This window comes from Podarcis melisellensis (assembly GCF_964234715.1).
Source record: "Podarcis melisellensis genome assembly, chromosome: 17".
Taxonomy (NCBI): Eukaryota; Metazoa; Chordata; class Lepidosauria; order Squamata; family Lacertidae; genus Podarcis; species Podarcis melisellensis.
In genome coordinates this window covers 32,355,624-32,372,248 of record NC_138534.1, presented here as the reverse complement: position 1 = coordinate 32,372,248, position 16,625 = coordinate 32,355,624, and the positions used below count along the sequence as shown (strand labels likewise).

General features: G+C 46.6%; 1 protein-coding gene across 2 annotated transcripts in view; it reads right to left on the bottom strand.

Annotated features, from left to right (window-relative positions):
• LOC309359849 (transient receptor potential cation channel subfamily V member 6-like) overlaps positions 1 to 16,625 on the bottom strand; it is a 98,733-nt gene that overhangs the window by 66,650 nt on the left and 15,458 nt on the right. Inside the window, exon 1 of one of the 2 annotated variants that reach the window (XM_081894075.1) lies at positions 7,305 to 7,598. The exons of the other annotated variant lie outside the window; for it this stretch is intronic. Coding sequence (XP_081750201.1) covers positions 7,305 to 7,432 — 128 coding nt within the window. The 5' untranslated portion in view covers positions 7,433 to 7,598. Of the gene's footprint in view, positions 1 to 7,304; positions 7,599 to 16,625 lie in introns of those variants that run through there. 2 annotated transcript variants of the gene reach the window in all.

Genomic DNA, 16,625 nt, shown 5'->3' with positions numbered 1-16,625 from the left:
GTCTTGAGGGCAGCACTGCTGTCTCTCAGCCTCATAACAAAGTTTTGGGGGTAAGAGTGGGGAAACCCCATGCAAACTACCTTAAGCTTCTCAGGAGAAGGGCAAACTACACATAGCAAGACTGTTTCCAACACACCTGAAAAAGGTTTGGTTAAGGATGAAGATGAGGCAGATCAAAGAGCTCAATACTTTCTCAGGTGTGCCAGGTTTGACCTGAAGTCTCCAAGTGTGCCTGGCCTGCTCCAGGTGGCAGATGGAAGGCTTGCATCTCCAGGTGTGCTGAGACTGCCTTTCAAATCGTTTGTGGTTTTCTGTGCTTTGATTTCCACTGCCTCCATATGACACTTCCAAGAGATGGTTTCACCAAAGAGAACACCCAGGTCAAAGGAATCATCGAACTGTAGAGTTGGAAGTGGTCCTGAGAATTGTCCAGTGACAGTCCAACCCCCTGTAATGCAGGAAAATGCAGCTGTCCCACATGAGGAACCAACCTGCAACCTTACTGTTATCAGCACCACGCTGCATCTTAATCAGGCATAGGGAACCTTCGGCCCTCCAGATGTTTTGGCCTACAACTCCCATGATCCCTAGCTAACAGGACCAGGGCCGAAGGTTGCCTATGCCTGATCTAAATGAAAGACGTCTTGTTCTCTAGCTTGTGGATCTAAGCACTTTTTATATCTAGGACTGTGTTTGCCAAAAAAGAATAATCTTTGTGTTAATTTATAGATAGGCTTTCCTCTTTGCAGTATGCACTTGAACACCTCCAATAGGTTTTTTGCCACTATGTAATGCACAAAGCACTGGGACGCAGGTGGCGCTGTGGGTTAAACCACAGAGCCTAGGACTTGCTGATCAGAAGGTTGGCGGTTCGAATCCCCGCGATGGGGTGAGCTCCTGTTGCTCGGTCCCTGCTCCTGCCAACCTAGCAGTTCGAAAGCACTTCAAAGTGCAAGTAGATAAATAGATACCGCTCCGGCAGGAAGGTAAACGGTGTTTCCATGCACTGCTCTGGTTTGCCAGAAGTGGCTTAGTCATACTGGCCACATGACCTGGAAGCTGTACGCCAGTTCCCTCGGCCAATAAAGCGAGATGAGTGCTGCAACCCCAGAGTCGGTCACGACTGGACCTAATGGTCAGGGGTCCCTTTACCTTTACCTTTAATGCACAAAGCAGCCCTCCAAGTGAGTAGCAGGCCTCCAAGTGAGTATGAAAAAGACCATTTTCAGTACCTGCCTTTGCAAGAGGACACTGTGACCATGTCATAGGAAACTGCCTTACACAGAGGACTCAGCTATACAGCTGCAAATAAGACATTTTAAATGTGTTGCAAAGTGCAATATACAAATGTGACACTAGACGGCGACAGTGAGCTATGACAAATTCAATGTATTTTTCAAAACGTCTTTTTTAAAAGCGTTTTCACAGCGTTTTTTATATGTGTGTAGATTCCACCAGAGGCCATCTATCTTAGCATTGTGTACACAACTACAAATTGGACTCCAGCATTCAGAGAAGGGATCCTGCCCCAGCAAATTTTGATACTATATAGCAGGGGTGTCAACATGAATAAAATATTGGGCAACCCAGGTAAGCCCCGCCCTGATTAATCGATCACATGATGCAGCACATGCACACCATTTGAATAGCAATGCCTATCAACTTTTGGGGGGCGTCCCCCTGAAATATTTTACTGGGGTTGTGAAGACCCCTCAGCCCCTAGGGGTTGGCTCCTATGCTATATAATATAAAATGCTGGTGCTGTTATATTGCTCTCAGGGTCCTCTTAAGCCAGCGGTTCTCAACCTGTAGGTCCCCAGATGTTGTTGGACTACAACTCCCATCACCCCTAGCTAGCAAGGCCAGAGCTCAGGGATGGTGGGAGTTGTAGTCCAACAACATCTGGGAACCCACAAGTTGAGAACTGCTGTCTTAAGCCAATGTCCCGTGCAATCAAAGGACGTTCCCTACAATCCCTTGGAAATGCCAGAGGGGCTGCTGGAACACAGCTCCCAGATAGTGCATTGATTTCTCAGGTTTCCTGCTGCTCCACTCTGTCTTCCCAACCACACCAATATCACCTCCCACAAAGCAACGGCATTGGACCACTTGTCTAGCCAAGCTGGCCTGGACTCCTGAGAAATCTCGAAAGCCATAATCAAAATGACTTTGACCACGACCTATTGTAGATTCACGATAAATTATTGAAGGATGTTCCTATGATTATTTAACGAAAGGTATTGTGTGTCCGGATGTAGTTAAGGGGATCACTTCATTAGGTATTTTGGCTGCACACTTGGAAACTTAGAGATTGCAGTTCCTGGGTGGTATAACAATAGGCAAGGGAAGGGGTAATCAGACCCAGCAAGCCTTCTCCTACTTTTCTTACGTCCTCCCATTTGCGGAAAATGAGAGACAAGAATGCTCACGCTCTCTCTCTCTCCTACCCCACATTTCCGATTACATATGTTCCTCACCTCATCACTTGTAGAAACTGCAACATCATGTAACACAGTGAGGTAGCCAAAGTCTATTGAACCAGCTTCCAAATCTCTCTCTCTCTTTCTCCCCACTACTCAGCCCCATTTTCTTTGCAGACCCAACTTCCCTACTGCTTACAGAAACAAAGGCTTCAAGCATTTGAGTGCTGGTATCCATGGCAAGAAGGGACGCAGGTGGCGCTGTGGGTTAAACCACAGAGCCTAGTACTTGCCAATCAGAAGGTTGGCGGTTCGAATCCCCACAGTGGGGTGAGCTCCCGTTGCTCGGTCCCTGCTCCTGCCAACCTAGCAGTTGGAAAGCACACAGTGCAAGTAGATAAACAGGTACCGCTCCGGTGGGAAGGTAAACGGCATTTCCGAGTGCTGCTCTGGTTTTACCAGAAGCGGCTTAGTCATGCTGGCCACATTACTCGGAAGCTGAACGCCGGCTCCCTTGGCCAATAAAGCGAGATGAGCGCCGCAACCCCAGAGTCGGCCACGACTGGACCTAATGGTCAGGGGTCCCATTAGCTTTACCTTATCCACAGCAAGGTGCAGATTAATGGGAAAGGTAACTGTCATGAAGGTGGCAGTTTATCCTTCTCGTGCAAGCCCCAAAGTGCTGTATGCATCAGCCAAGAACATTGCCCACCTTAAAAAGCTCTGTGGATTCTCAGAATCTCCAAGATGCATTTAGGAGAGACATAGAATGGCATTATAGAGGGCTTGAGGGCTAGTGTTTAAGTAGAGCACAGGCTACCTAATATATCGTGATATATCAAAGCAATTTTCAGCACAAAGATGAAAATAATAATAATAATAATGACATAAATATACCTCTCCTCCAACTAGCAACATTAACATAACTCAAATTCTATGGTGTCCTTAGACTTGGAAGCATCCACCAATCACTTTATCCTGATAATAAGAACTGCACGTCACAACATTACACAAGCAGCAGGAGCCAGCTTAACATTAAGAACACTTAGAAATTGTATAGGCTACTAATGAGATCAATTAGCACCAAAGTAGGCATAAAACTGACAGATCTATTTGTTTAAACCTGGGTCTGCCGCAATATATCAAGTGCGCAAGCTTGTGACTGCTGGGGATGGTTTCTGTTATTTAGAGCAAAGCGGGTATGCATACGAGGGGATTTCAATACATAAGGGTTGTAGCTCTGGCATCTCCAGATAGGAATTGGTCTGAAATCCTGGAGAGACACTACCAGCCATAACAGACTGAGCTATATGGGCCAAGTGGTTGGACTCCATGCAAAGCACTTTCCTGCAATGTGAACCTCCAACATCTGAAAGCCACCAGGCCGTAACAGCCATGCATAGCAGTTCACGGGGCAGGGAGGGACACAACAATCCTTTTGCTTTTGCTACCAGCCTATTGCAAATAAATTATGGAGAGGGGGAGACGAGTGTGGTCAAGCACCCAAGCAGACTGCAAAATGCAGCCAGTAAACTGTTCAATGTGGGTGGGTATCACAAATTCAGCAGGCAGGTAAACAGTACTCCCTCTAATTGCATGAACATCTATACACTAGCCTGAGCTCTAGCTCCATATAGGGGAGAGTGGGAATATCCATTTGAACAAAATCAGCAGTGGCGACAACAATCTAGGTCCTTGGGCTGAAGCCTTTGACCTAATTCTGCTTCCTTGTTCTCAAATCAGTGTGCTTCGTCGACCTCTTCCTTCACAAAAAAAGGAAAAATGTTCGGCAATGTTTTGGGGTTTTTTTCCTTCTAGAGACAGTGTGTTAAAAAAAAAAGTCTACCAGTTCAGTAGACTCAGTATAACAAGACTTAAATATTATTCTCAGCGCGCTTCCAGACCAAGGGTTTTTTGAGAGTCGGACAATTCAGTGCAGTGCACCTGACTGACACACAAAAGCAGACTGGGATCTAGCAGGTTCAGTGCAGGCAGCAGCAGCATCAGGATGACTGAAGTAGGGGCAGCCAAAGTGGTACCTTCCAGGTGTTGTTGGACTACAACCCCCATCATCCTTGCCCATTGGCCACGCTGGCTGGAACTTATGGGAGTCGGCATCCAATAACATCTGGCAGGTGCCACATTGACTATTGCTGGACCAAAATATGAACCACCCTAGGCAATGGCATGTGGTCAGTGGACATGGGGCACTAGGCTAGTCCCCTAAATATTCCCTTGGCTTCTCCTTCCCAAAGCCCAGGAAGCTTCTGCCCAGCTTAGCGAGGGAGATGCAATGCTTCGCAAGCACAACATTGCCCTCCCTCACAAGCTGGCGCCTCTGGCCTTAACTGTTCCCCAACTAAAAATTTCACAGCATGCCACTGACCCTCGGGTAGCTTATACAGTTCTGCACCCTTGAAGGTACTTGTTCTCCTTGCTTCCAGTTGCACACTTCATTGGGAAGCTGCCATCTGGATGCAAACTACACATTGGAGGCCTGAATATGGTGCACCGGTTGCAGACGGGCTCCAGTGGTACCCCTGAATTCAACTTCGAACTAATTCTCCCAATCTCATTCTGCCCGGTAGGCAGAGGCTGGGGTTTCACGCAATAAAATCAAGATTCAACACATGCAGAAATAGCTAGGTAAGAACGTAAGAACACAAGAAGAGCCTGCTGGGGCAGGCCAAGACCCATCAGTTCCATCATCCTGCTCTCGCAGTGACCAGCCAGATACCTTTGGGGAACCCGCAAGCAGAATTGGAGCACAGGAAGCACTCTCCCCCTTGTGGTTTCCAACAATATCATTGCCTCCAGCTATGGAGGCAAAGCATGGCTGGTAGCTGTCAATAGTCTTATCCTCCATGATTTTTTAAAGTACAGTGGTACCTCGGGTTAAGAACTTAATTTGTTCCGGAAGTCCGTTCTTAACCTGAAACTGTTCTTAACCTGAAGCACCACTTTAGCTAATGGGGCCTCCTGCTGCTGCCGCACCACCAGAGCACGTTTTCTGTTCTCATCCTGAAGCAAAGTTCTTAACCCGAGGTAATATTTCTGGGTTAGCGGAGTCTGTAACCTGAAGCGTATGTAACCCAAGGTACCACTGTATTTTATCTGTCCTGGATTTTCCAGCATACTGTATCTCACAATGTACGTAGAATAAGGTCTTTCACATTATGGTTTGCCCCCCAAAAAATATTAACCCAAAATTGCATTTCCTGAGGCTAGAGGTTATTGTATTCATTTAACAATCATGCTGCACCCATTCTCCCCAATTCTCTTCCTCACCCACATAAAGTGCATCGTATAATATCCCACCTCACAAACCACAATCTGCTCTATCATCAGCCACCACAAAAGCAAGCAGCTGCAGTGGTCAACCATCTTGCTCATTATGGGTACCCAGAGGACAGTCTTGAGAAATGGATGGATGCGTGGATTCAAAAACTGCAGCAGCCCTCCCCACTCCATGCATGTCCCATAACATGATGAACAGTGACCCCCCCCCATTTGTCTCTTTACTAGGTCCAAGACTACAGGAAAAAGAGCTGGCAGGACCAGAGGGGATCTACTCAGTCATCAAACATGATGCTCACTGAATCTGCAAACCACATGTACTCTCTCTCTCTCTCTCTATATATATATATTTCTTCTTTCTCTTCCCCACTCAATTTCTTCTTGCACATCTGACTTTCCAAACCATTGCCAAGCCAGGCGTGTGATATGTTACTGTTTGGACATGTTCTATATAGTGTCATTTCTGTCAATCAGGCTTCAGTTCGAACTGCCCAAAGCTTAATAGTGTACCTGACCTAATTTGTTGTAGAAGCACACTGAATTGCAGAATGTTCCAACTGGCAGAGAATCAGCAGCGCTTCATCTGCAAAAGGTTCTGCCAGGGTTCTGCCCTACCTGGGTCATGCTCTCTCACCTAGATGCACTCTTCTCCCTAATCTCTGCTATGCGAAGTGGGCAATGACTCAGCGATGAGGGATATGCACCTTATACATGCTCAGAGGCATTTTCGCTGTCAGCTTCAGGCGTGCCTGAGTTGAGAGCACCTGGCATCGCAGTCCAGGGCTCCGTCACCAAGGAACTTTGGCAAAACCCTCAGGTGCCACATCCTGCCAACATGTTATTTAATCGCAAGATTTCTAACAACACAAAAGGCATGCAAGACAATCCTAAAGTCTTGCAGCTCCCTCATAATGTGGATTTGCAGCTTCCATAAGACCAGAAGAGGAAGAGTGAGGAACAAACGCGCACACACAACACACACACACACACACACACACACACACACACACACACAGAGGCCTTCCATCCCTTGGGTTCCAGCCCTTCTTTCCGGAGCACCCCATTAAAAGGGGGAGCGGGAGAGACCCTCTTTTCTCAGTGCTACTGGTGGACAGGAAGCACAGAATACAATATTGTCTGTATCTCAGGCAGGTGAACAGCCTAAGCTGCGTTCGCTCCGGAGATCGAGTTACAACTCCTGTCCTGAGCCGAGGAAAATAGCTGAGCAGAGGACAAATCGCCGGGAAAATAGGTTCCTGTATAACACATCTCATCCCCAGAAAGTTCAGGACAGGCAAATAACCGGTCCCCTTCCACCTGTTCTAAGACAGGTCCCCGAGGGGGACGTCCCAAGGAAAATGAAGAGAAGGAAATGTGATTTTTTTTGGGGGGGGGGGGGAAATACAGTATATAGATGAATTCTCGTGTGGAATCCTCATATGGCATGCTGCGCAGGGCACGATTCCCCCCTCAGCCCCAGGCGTGCCTCTGGACACTAAGCGTAACAGAAAGTCACTCTGCCCATGCTCAGAGGCACCCCCTCTCTCTCCCACGGAAGTCAAGGCTGCCCTCGCCCCTGGGACTTACCTCTTCTGCTGCAGCAGGTTGATTTCGTCGAGGCGCCGGTCCCAGGACTTCTCGCCCTGCAGCCTTCGCCGAAGGGCCGCCCAGAGCCCCAGGAGGAAGGTGCGGTTCCCGGGCAGCAGCATCCCCATCGCTCCGCCGCCGAGGCCTCAGCCGCGCCTCCGCCCAGGTGGCGGGCCCGAACCTGGGTCCGGCTGCGGGAGGCCAGCGCCGGGCTGCTCCGCGGGGAGAGGAGGCAGCGGCGGAGCCAGGCAGGAGCCGCGGGGAGGAAGACGAGGCTCTTGCAACATCTGGCCGGGACCTGGCGGAGCGCGCAACCTGGGAGAGGAGGGACCTGGGAGAGGAGGAGGAAGAAAGAGGCCAGGAGAAGATCCGCCCCGCCCGGCGCCTCCCCAGCAACCGGCTCCCTTGGGAGATCAAGAGACGCGCGGGACTCCGCGTAGCAGAGGGCGGGGGGCAGGCAAGAGGCGCAGCAAACACAGCCAAAGTTTTCTGGGGAGTGCATAGGAGCCAACTGCTAGGGGCCGAACCCCCAATAAAATATTTGAGCGCCCCCAAATTTAATGGGCATTGCCATTCAAGTAGTGCGTGCTGTGTCATGTGATTGATAGTGTGGGGCGGGGCTTACCTCGCCCCGCCCCCCATATTTCATTCTAGTTGGCACCCCTGTTTGTTACTTCCTACATAGCACCCTTTTGGGAAGCTTCGTCTTTTTTTTGTGAAAATAGTTGCTTTACCTTTGCCATAAAATTGCTAGACCCCTGCAATGAAGGAATCGTGCCCACAGCTGTCTCTGGGTGGGCTCGAACCAGCAACCTTCTGGTTCGCAACAAGACAGCAAGGGACCCCAGCCCCTAAGAGTTGTTTCATGTGCACTGACCCATGGTGCTCTTTGCATGCAGCCCCCTGATCTGCCACCGCTTGGGGTGGGGTGGAGGGCTGCTTTGAGCAAGTGAGGATAGTTGCACTTGGAATTATATAATTGTAGGGCTGAAAGGAACTTGCAGTGCAGGTATCTTTCAACCAGCCTGGGGCTTGAACCCACAAACCTGAGATTAAGAGTCTCATGCTCTTACCAACTGAGCTATCCCACTGTCCTAATCTAGGTGACCTGGCTCCCTGTAGAGTTGTCATTTTCTCCCCCACCCCCGCCAGGTTCCTGTGCATTTGATAGGTGCACGATTCCTCCCAGCTAGCTGGCCCAGGACTTCTTTCCTTGCAACCTGTGCAGAAGAGCAGTCCAGAGCCCCAGGAGAAATCTGCAGTTGTTATATGGACTTGGGCACTCAGCCGCTTGGGCTGCGTACACAGTTCCATTTTCTCCCCTTCCAGAGCACTCCCACCGCTGGCATTTGAAGCCGAGTACACACGACGAACAGCCACAATCCATAGGCATCTTGTACTTTCTTGAGAAGCACTGCTGTCTGATGCACTTTCACTTAATCCATCTTCCACCAGGCAGCTGTTGCACATCTGCAGATGACAACCAACCTTGGACAGGTTGCGGGCCCAGGGTAAAGTCAGATTATGTGCATCAGTTGAAGACATCCCTGCCTCTTCTCTAGTTCGTAGGCAACATGAAAACGCAACTTGAAATGCAGCCAGCCAGGCAGGCAGGCAAGGTTTGGGGGTGGGACAACATCACTGCATTTTAAGCACTAATGTGCACATAGGCCACTCGTTGGCTCCCCATTTGTGAAACAGGATTTGATATTTTTCAAAGCAGAAAGTTAAAAGGCGTTACGAAATGATATATAGTGTTTTCCCTATAGTGTTCAGTGTCTTAGAAGTTTTTGGGGATTTTTCCATTTGAGACATCTGGCATCAGACCAATTTTGAGCCTTCCCAACAGGAGTATTATGGAAGTAATAGGAAATTATTAGAGGAAGATCAATGCATTGTTGTTGTTTAGTCGTTTAGTCGTGTCTGACTCTTCGTGACCCCATGGACCAGAGCACGCCAGGCACTCCTGTCTTCCACTGCCTCCCGCAGTTTGGTCAAATCAATGCATTAGAGAGCCTAAATTGAGGACAACCTTCTTCAAGGGCAGAACTTGCTGAGAACAAGCCTCTCCTGTTAAGTCAAGTTCTTGAGAGATTTTGCAGTAGGCTTTGTAGTATTTGCAAGAATTGAATTACATAATGGTTTATTTATTTGCGAGTACATTTCCAAAGTTTCGCCTCTTCCTTTGCTGTCCCTGGCACTTAGCGCTACCTCCCCCTTTCCCTTTAAAACAAAGTATGAACAAGTGCAGCAAAACAGCTTAAAGCAAAATATCTCATGTTGAGCAGCAGCAACAGCACCCCCCAAAAATATTCTCTTTTCCAGGTATCTCTCCAAATCCCTGCTTAGAAGACAGTGGTTGTACCCACCAGATGACTGGACCAATTATTATTAAATACAGTAGCCACTGAGTCCTACAGCTCACCAGGTAGTAGTGAGTACATCATTTCATCTTTGCTTAGCCTATCTCACAGAGTTGTTGACATAGGCATAGTGAGGGGGCGGAGACAGCGGCCCCCCTTCAAGTAAATAAATAAAAATAACTAAAAGTAGAAATAATCGGAATATTTGAAATTGAAATGCTTGCTGAGGTCACTTGGATGCTGTTGTAAAAACATTCTGGCGAAGATTTTGACAGATTTTTCTGATCGCTTGGGGTCAAAAGAAAGTAATTGGAAACAACTGTTGCTGAGACATTTCATTCCGAATCTGCTAGACGGAGGATGATGACAGGTGGGTCTCCTGCCCCTCCCCCAACATAAATCCTGGTTACGCCCATGGTTGTGGAGGAGACTAAAAGGGCAACCAACATACAGTGGTACCTCGGGTTATGTACTTAATTCGTTCCGGAGGTCAGTTCTTAACATGAAATGTTCTTAACCCGAAGCACTACTTTAGCTAATGGGGCCTCCTGCTGCCGCCGCGCTGCTGGAGCCCGATTTCTGTTCATATCCTGAAGCAAAGTTCTTACCCTGAAGCACTATTTCTGGGTTAGTGGAGTCTGTAACCTGAAGCGTATGTAACCTGAAGCGTATGTAACCCGAGGTACCACTGTACATCTACCCTCATGAGATCCTTCAAGGAAGAACAAGATACAGTGGTTCTAATATTGTTTTGGTTCTAATATTGTACTGGAAGGTGTCGATTTTAGTGGTTCAGCTTTAAAGGTGTACTGAACTGAATTTTGCCCTGCTCCTGTTTCTGTAGCCTATAGGACTTGTGATGCAACAGAAGAGCCAAACCAAAAGGAAAAACCATGTGCAGGAATAGCTGTAGGAAGCTTTAATAGTTGTAAATCATGATAAGCATCTAAAACTAAGTATTGTGTAGTCAATAAAACAAATAGTGTTGCCTGTAGGCTTACAATCTACAAAATTAAAAGATAAAGGAAAGTAGCTCAGTTAATACCTGGGATAGCTCAGTCAGTAGAGCATAAGACTCTTGATCTCAGGGACATAGATTTGAGCCCCATGTTGGGCATTGCAGGGGGTTGGACTAGATGACCCTTGGGGTCCCTTCCAACTATTATTCTCTGGAATAAACAGTGGAAGCTGGTCCATTAGGGCAAATGGGGTCCTGCCCCACCGACCTTACTCTGCCTTCATGGAGCTACCCCCTGCCTGCCTGCCTCATACTTACAATCAGGAAGGGGGCACAGGCTGTTGGCTTCCGCCTCCTTGGTCTCAATGTTAGCTGTGTAGAACTCATCAGGAAAGAGGATGAGGGCGAAACTAGAATGTGTGGACTCCATCTGTGGTTCACTCTGGCACCACCTAATGTTGGCTTCCCCGCCTTCCATTCCACCAGTCCCAATGGGCACCAGCTGTTACTGGGAAAGAAGGGAAACAGACCAGAAGGGGAAATAGCAGAGGTGATGGAGGAGAGTTAAAAACCGCCAGCTTAACAACAATGTAATACATTACAATGAGCAGGAGCAAGCAAAAGGGGGGGGGAATATCTGAACCTGTTTAAGACTACAAACCCATAGGTGAAGATGGATGCACCTAAGGCTTTTTTAAAAATGATTTATGGTTTTCAATTTTATACATTTCAATAATTTTACCATCATTTTAACATTTTAAAACTTTACTTCCTTCCCCCTCTTTCTGTGGTTCCTTCAATTTATTTTTAATATTTTCTGCACATCCAAATTAACTTAATTTGCTCATTTGTTCATCCATTTTAAATATATACTCTTATAAAACTGCAGGTTATTACAATAATCCTGCCAGTGTTCTTATCTGTTTACAGTTTGTTTGTAAACATTCCATAAACCATTTCCAATCTTTTATAAGAAGTTTGTTATCTTGATTTCTTATTTTTCTGGTTAGTTTCGTCAATTTTGCATAGTCCAAAAGTTTTTGTATCCATTCTTCTTTTGCTGGGACTTATTCTTCTTTCCATTTTTGGGCAAGTAACATTCTTGCCGCTGTAGTCGCATAGATGAATAAATTTCTATACAGTTTGGGTAGTTCTGTTCCAATAATTCCCTATATATATGTATGTATATTTAACTATTTAATTACTTTACTAACTAAAAGCCAAACCACCCAAGGCTTTTAGTTAGTAAAGTAATTAAATAGTTAAAAAATGGAATCACAACTTGGAACCAGACAGAATTCGAATCTGCTGAGGTGTTTTCCAAATAAAGTTGCTGTCTACGACTAGGGAAACAGATCTATAAACAGAATTTCCCAGGCTTCCCATGATGAGGTTGGTGGACTAGAACTCCCATCATCCCTGACCATTCAACATTTTGGCTGGTGCTGATGGGAGCTGGAGTCCAGCAATGTCTGAAGGGCGTTGTCTCATCAGCTCCTGATTACCTTTCCGAGCCACACTGAATTTTGGTTAGGGTAAATGGCTGCCACAATATACAGTTGTCTCATACAAATTGTCTTGTACCATTGGTGAAAAGTTGTAAGAACTGCAAAAAGCTGTTTGAACCTGAGGGGTAGACAGAACCCTAGAGTGCTCTTCCAATGCAATGCATGAAGAATAGACACATGAAAGCATAGCTCAATATCAGAGCTCACCCTTTGCATATAAGGCTCACCACTTTTCTGAATTGATAAAAGGCTGCTTTATACAAGAAAAATATCTTGAAATCACCACTCAAACTGAAATGCATACTTAAAGCAAATCACAACCCCTAGCAAGTATCAATTCTCCAACAGCAATAAGAATTCCATGTGTTAAATTTAGATTGTCATTTTGGCCTTCAAAGAATGAGGCCACAACTAAAGTCAAAGTTCGTCCGTCACAAACACACTTACCAGGGCGTTAGATCCATTGAATTCAATGGGGATTGCACCGCATTTCCTTAGTAGCCCATCTAGGAGAAGGAAAACTCTGATCCTAAACCTCTGCTGCCTTGCGGGATATCTTCGGGAGAAGAAAAGGCTAAGGAGCAAACCCTACACAAATCCGGAGTAGAGTCCCTAAGGCAATTGGATGGCGCCTTGTATGTCTCCTTCCGGCAACTCCTGCAGCCGAACTGGCACCAAACATATTGCTCTGCTTTCCTTTGGACCACATCAATGAGGCCAAGAAGGAGGCAACCCAGGACCTCTATACAGCCGTGTGCGCCAGAAAAATCACTTCAAGTGCTGCTAATGAACTGGTTTGACATCACCCTGGAGACACACAGACACACTGCATTGTCTCTTGAGACAGACAGATGCCAACAACGAGAAGCAGTCTATATGTCTATATATATGTGTATGTGTGTGTGTAGGGGTTTTTTTTTGGGGGGGGGAATATAGAAAAAAAAAGACAGCTGTCTTGGTTTCCTCTTTAGCAGCGCACAACCTCTCCAGCTGGGAGAGGCTGCACGCGGCTTTGGCAGAAGCCAAGACAGTGAGCGGGATGGATCCCGCTCTCTGTCTTGGGTTCCTTTTTAGCCGCGGGGCTGGGGCAGGGGAAGCCCGAGCTTCCCCCGATCCCAGCCCCCAGAACGGGTCCGGGAGCAGGGGCAAGGTTGCACACAAGCTGCCCAAAGCCCGGGGTGCGCAGTGGTGTGCTCCCTGGGCTCAGAAGGCTTGTGGATAGCTTCCTGAAGCCTGGAGAGTGAGAGGGGTAGGTACGCACCGACCTCTCTCGCTCTCCAGGCTTCAGCGAAAGCCTGCATTCGCTCGATAGGACGCACACACATTTCCCCTTCGTTTTTGGAGGGGAAAAAGTGTGTCTTATCGAGCGAAAAATACGGTATATACACACACATACAGTGGTACATCGGGTTAAGTACTTAATTCATTCCGGAGGTCCGTTCTTAACCTGAAACTGTTCTTAATCTGAAGCACCACTTTAGCTAATGGGACCTCCTGTTGCTGCCGCGCCGCTGGACCCCGATTTCTGTTCTTATCCTGAAGCAAAGTTCTTAACCTGAAGCACTATTTCTGGGTTAGCGGTACCCGAGGTACCACTGTGTATATATATATATATATATATTAAAGAAGTTTCTGAGCAGTTTACAACACTCTAAAAAATACATTAAAATAAATAAATGATCAGTTAGATCAGACATCCCCTTATAACATCAGTGCAAATGGAATCACCAATGTATGGGCCCATAAAATCTACTGACCTATCCAAAATACAAAAATACTATGCACCAGGTACTGTATGTATTTATAGGCACTCTCACTTCAACGGTTATCTCCTCCCACCTACTTTCAGCAGCCAGAAACATCATAGCCAGACACTGGAGAGACCTGTCAGGAGTAAGCATGGACCAATGGTACCAAATAGTATGGGAAACAGCCCTACTAGAAAAATTAACCAATAAACTGAAACTGACATGGGGGCAGATTGAAGAAGACACCTTCACTCCGGTATGGCTCCCCTTTATCACATACACAGTCAAAAATCCACCAACAGCATACAAATCAATATGGCTAACCTGATCCAAAACACCCACCCATCCCGTTCACACACGAAAACAAAAACCACCGCAGCCAACCACAAATGAACAACCACACCCTAGGCCGACCCCAACCTCTCTCACCACCAAAGGAACACAAATGAACAGCAAAGAACCTGCACAAGCAACGCTGACACCAAACCCTACATATAGTAAGTAAAATAGAAACATCGCCACCCGACCCCCACCCCCACCCCCACCCATCTTTCCCCTCCTCCACCTCTTTCCCCCTTTTCTACCTAATGTCTCAACAAATGAAAATGATTTGTAAAAATGTTACATGGGGGGGAAAATACAAGAGAGAGACATTGCACAAACTTTTGTAAATCAAGGAAATCTTTAATAATAATAATAATAAAACAGTTATCTCCTGAGAACAAGCTTGTGCTAAATGGTAGGGTAAACTCACACCCTTCCCTGGAGTCCTTCAGGGAGTACCCACAATCATTGCTATCTCCTAGCAAGCTTAGACATTCCCCACCCTTGCCACTCTCTGCTCTCACTGGGGAGCATCTACAAGGAGCCATTTCACCCCTGCACAATACCAGTAAAAACAACAAGAGATGGTGCTTCCTTGGGGTAATTCCGAAGGGTAATCCACAGCAGCATCACTGGTTATAGGTTCGTGAGCTGGGAGTGTCCCCAGCAAGCCACAGGTGCCTCCAACCAGCTCCTCCAGGTTCTCCCCATGCTCATCACTGCCCAGCCAAGAGCCCTCTTCTCTTACCCACTTTGGCTCGCACCTGAAGCAAGCTGCTCCGAGACTTAAATAGCCAAATGCCCTGGAGGAGGGACTAGACAGCTGACAAACATTCAGGCTGAGCTGGTCCAGGTGGCATCAGTCTGTCCCCAGTTTTCTCTCCTCTGCCTGAAGCAAGATGCAAGGCTTAAGGAGCCAAGTGCTTGGCAGATGGAACAAACATCAGAGAAGCATTCAGGCTGAGCTGGTCAGGGTAGACTCTCCCCCATAACCCCGGCCCAGAATTTCTACTGTTGTCTGAGGCTGCAAATATTAGGAAATAGTAAGGATACACAGAATGTCGTCCCATTTTCATTTTCAGATCAAAGCTACAGACTCTACAAGTACCCGTATTTTCCAGGGACAGTCCCCGATTTACAGAAGCTGTTCCAGTTTATGATTTGATCCCAGAATGTCCCGCTTTTCCTTAAAGGTAAAGGGACCCCTGACCATTAGGTCCAGTCGTGACCGACTCTGGGGTTGCAGCGCTCATCTCACTTTATTGGCCAAGGGAGCCGGCATACAGCTTCTGGTTCATGTGGCCAGCATGACTAAGCCGCTTCTGGCGAACCAGAGCAGTGCACAGAAACACTGTTTACCTTCCCACTGGAGCAGTACCTATTTAGCTACTTGCACTTTGAGGTGCTTTCAAACTGCTAGGTTGGCAGGAGCAGGGACCGAGCAACAGGAGCTCACCCCATCACAGGGATTTGAACCACCGACCTTATGATTGGCAAGCCCTAGGCTCTGTGGTTTAACCCACAGCGCCACCCGTGTCCCCTTGCTTTTCCTTAGGATGTGTCTTATTTCCATTGGAGAAATGTTGGAGTGTATGGAGTTATGCGACCCAAGGTGATAAAGAGGGAAGTTTTTTTTTTAAAGGTTTAATGTTTTCTTATGTTTTCATATATGTTGGAAGCTGCCCAGAGTGGCTAGGGTAACCCAGTAAGATGGGTGGGCCATAAATAAAATTATTATTATTATTATTATTATTATTATTATTATTATTATTATTATTATTATTATATAGGATGCCCCTATTTTTATCAGAGAAAGGTTGGAGGGTACGGAGCAATTGCTTGGATGAGAGATTAGAACTATGTGTCAGATATCCCTTTAATTGTATTCTCTCCATATACCCCTTATTCACTGCCATTGCGAATGCGGAATAAGGGGTCAGAGAGACCATCACAAATAGCCAATCAGATTAGATCTGATGCTTCATGGATCAGCCAGATGAGAAACACACAAAGAACAGCAAGGATAATATCACAACAGCTTGAAGCCAGTAAGATTTGGTTTTCTGTTATCAATGTGGGGGCAATTCAGAATTACACCAATGCTTTCTGAATAGGAAAATTATTTTCAAAGCAATTATTGTTATTATTCATTAAATTTCTATACTGCCCTTCATCTGAGGATCAAAGGACAGTTTACAAATATAAAAACACAAAAATGCATGCCGTAACAACAAACAAAAGCAATAAACATCCTCCACATGCAGTTTAAAAGGCCATAGATCGTTTAATTAGCCAAAGGCTTGGGAGAAGAGGAATGTTTTTGCCTGACACCTAAAGATATGTACTGAAGGCACCAGCCAGGCAATTCCCAAAGGATCATAAAGAGGGTGTGAGTGTGTGACGTTTTTATACTGCAAAAA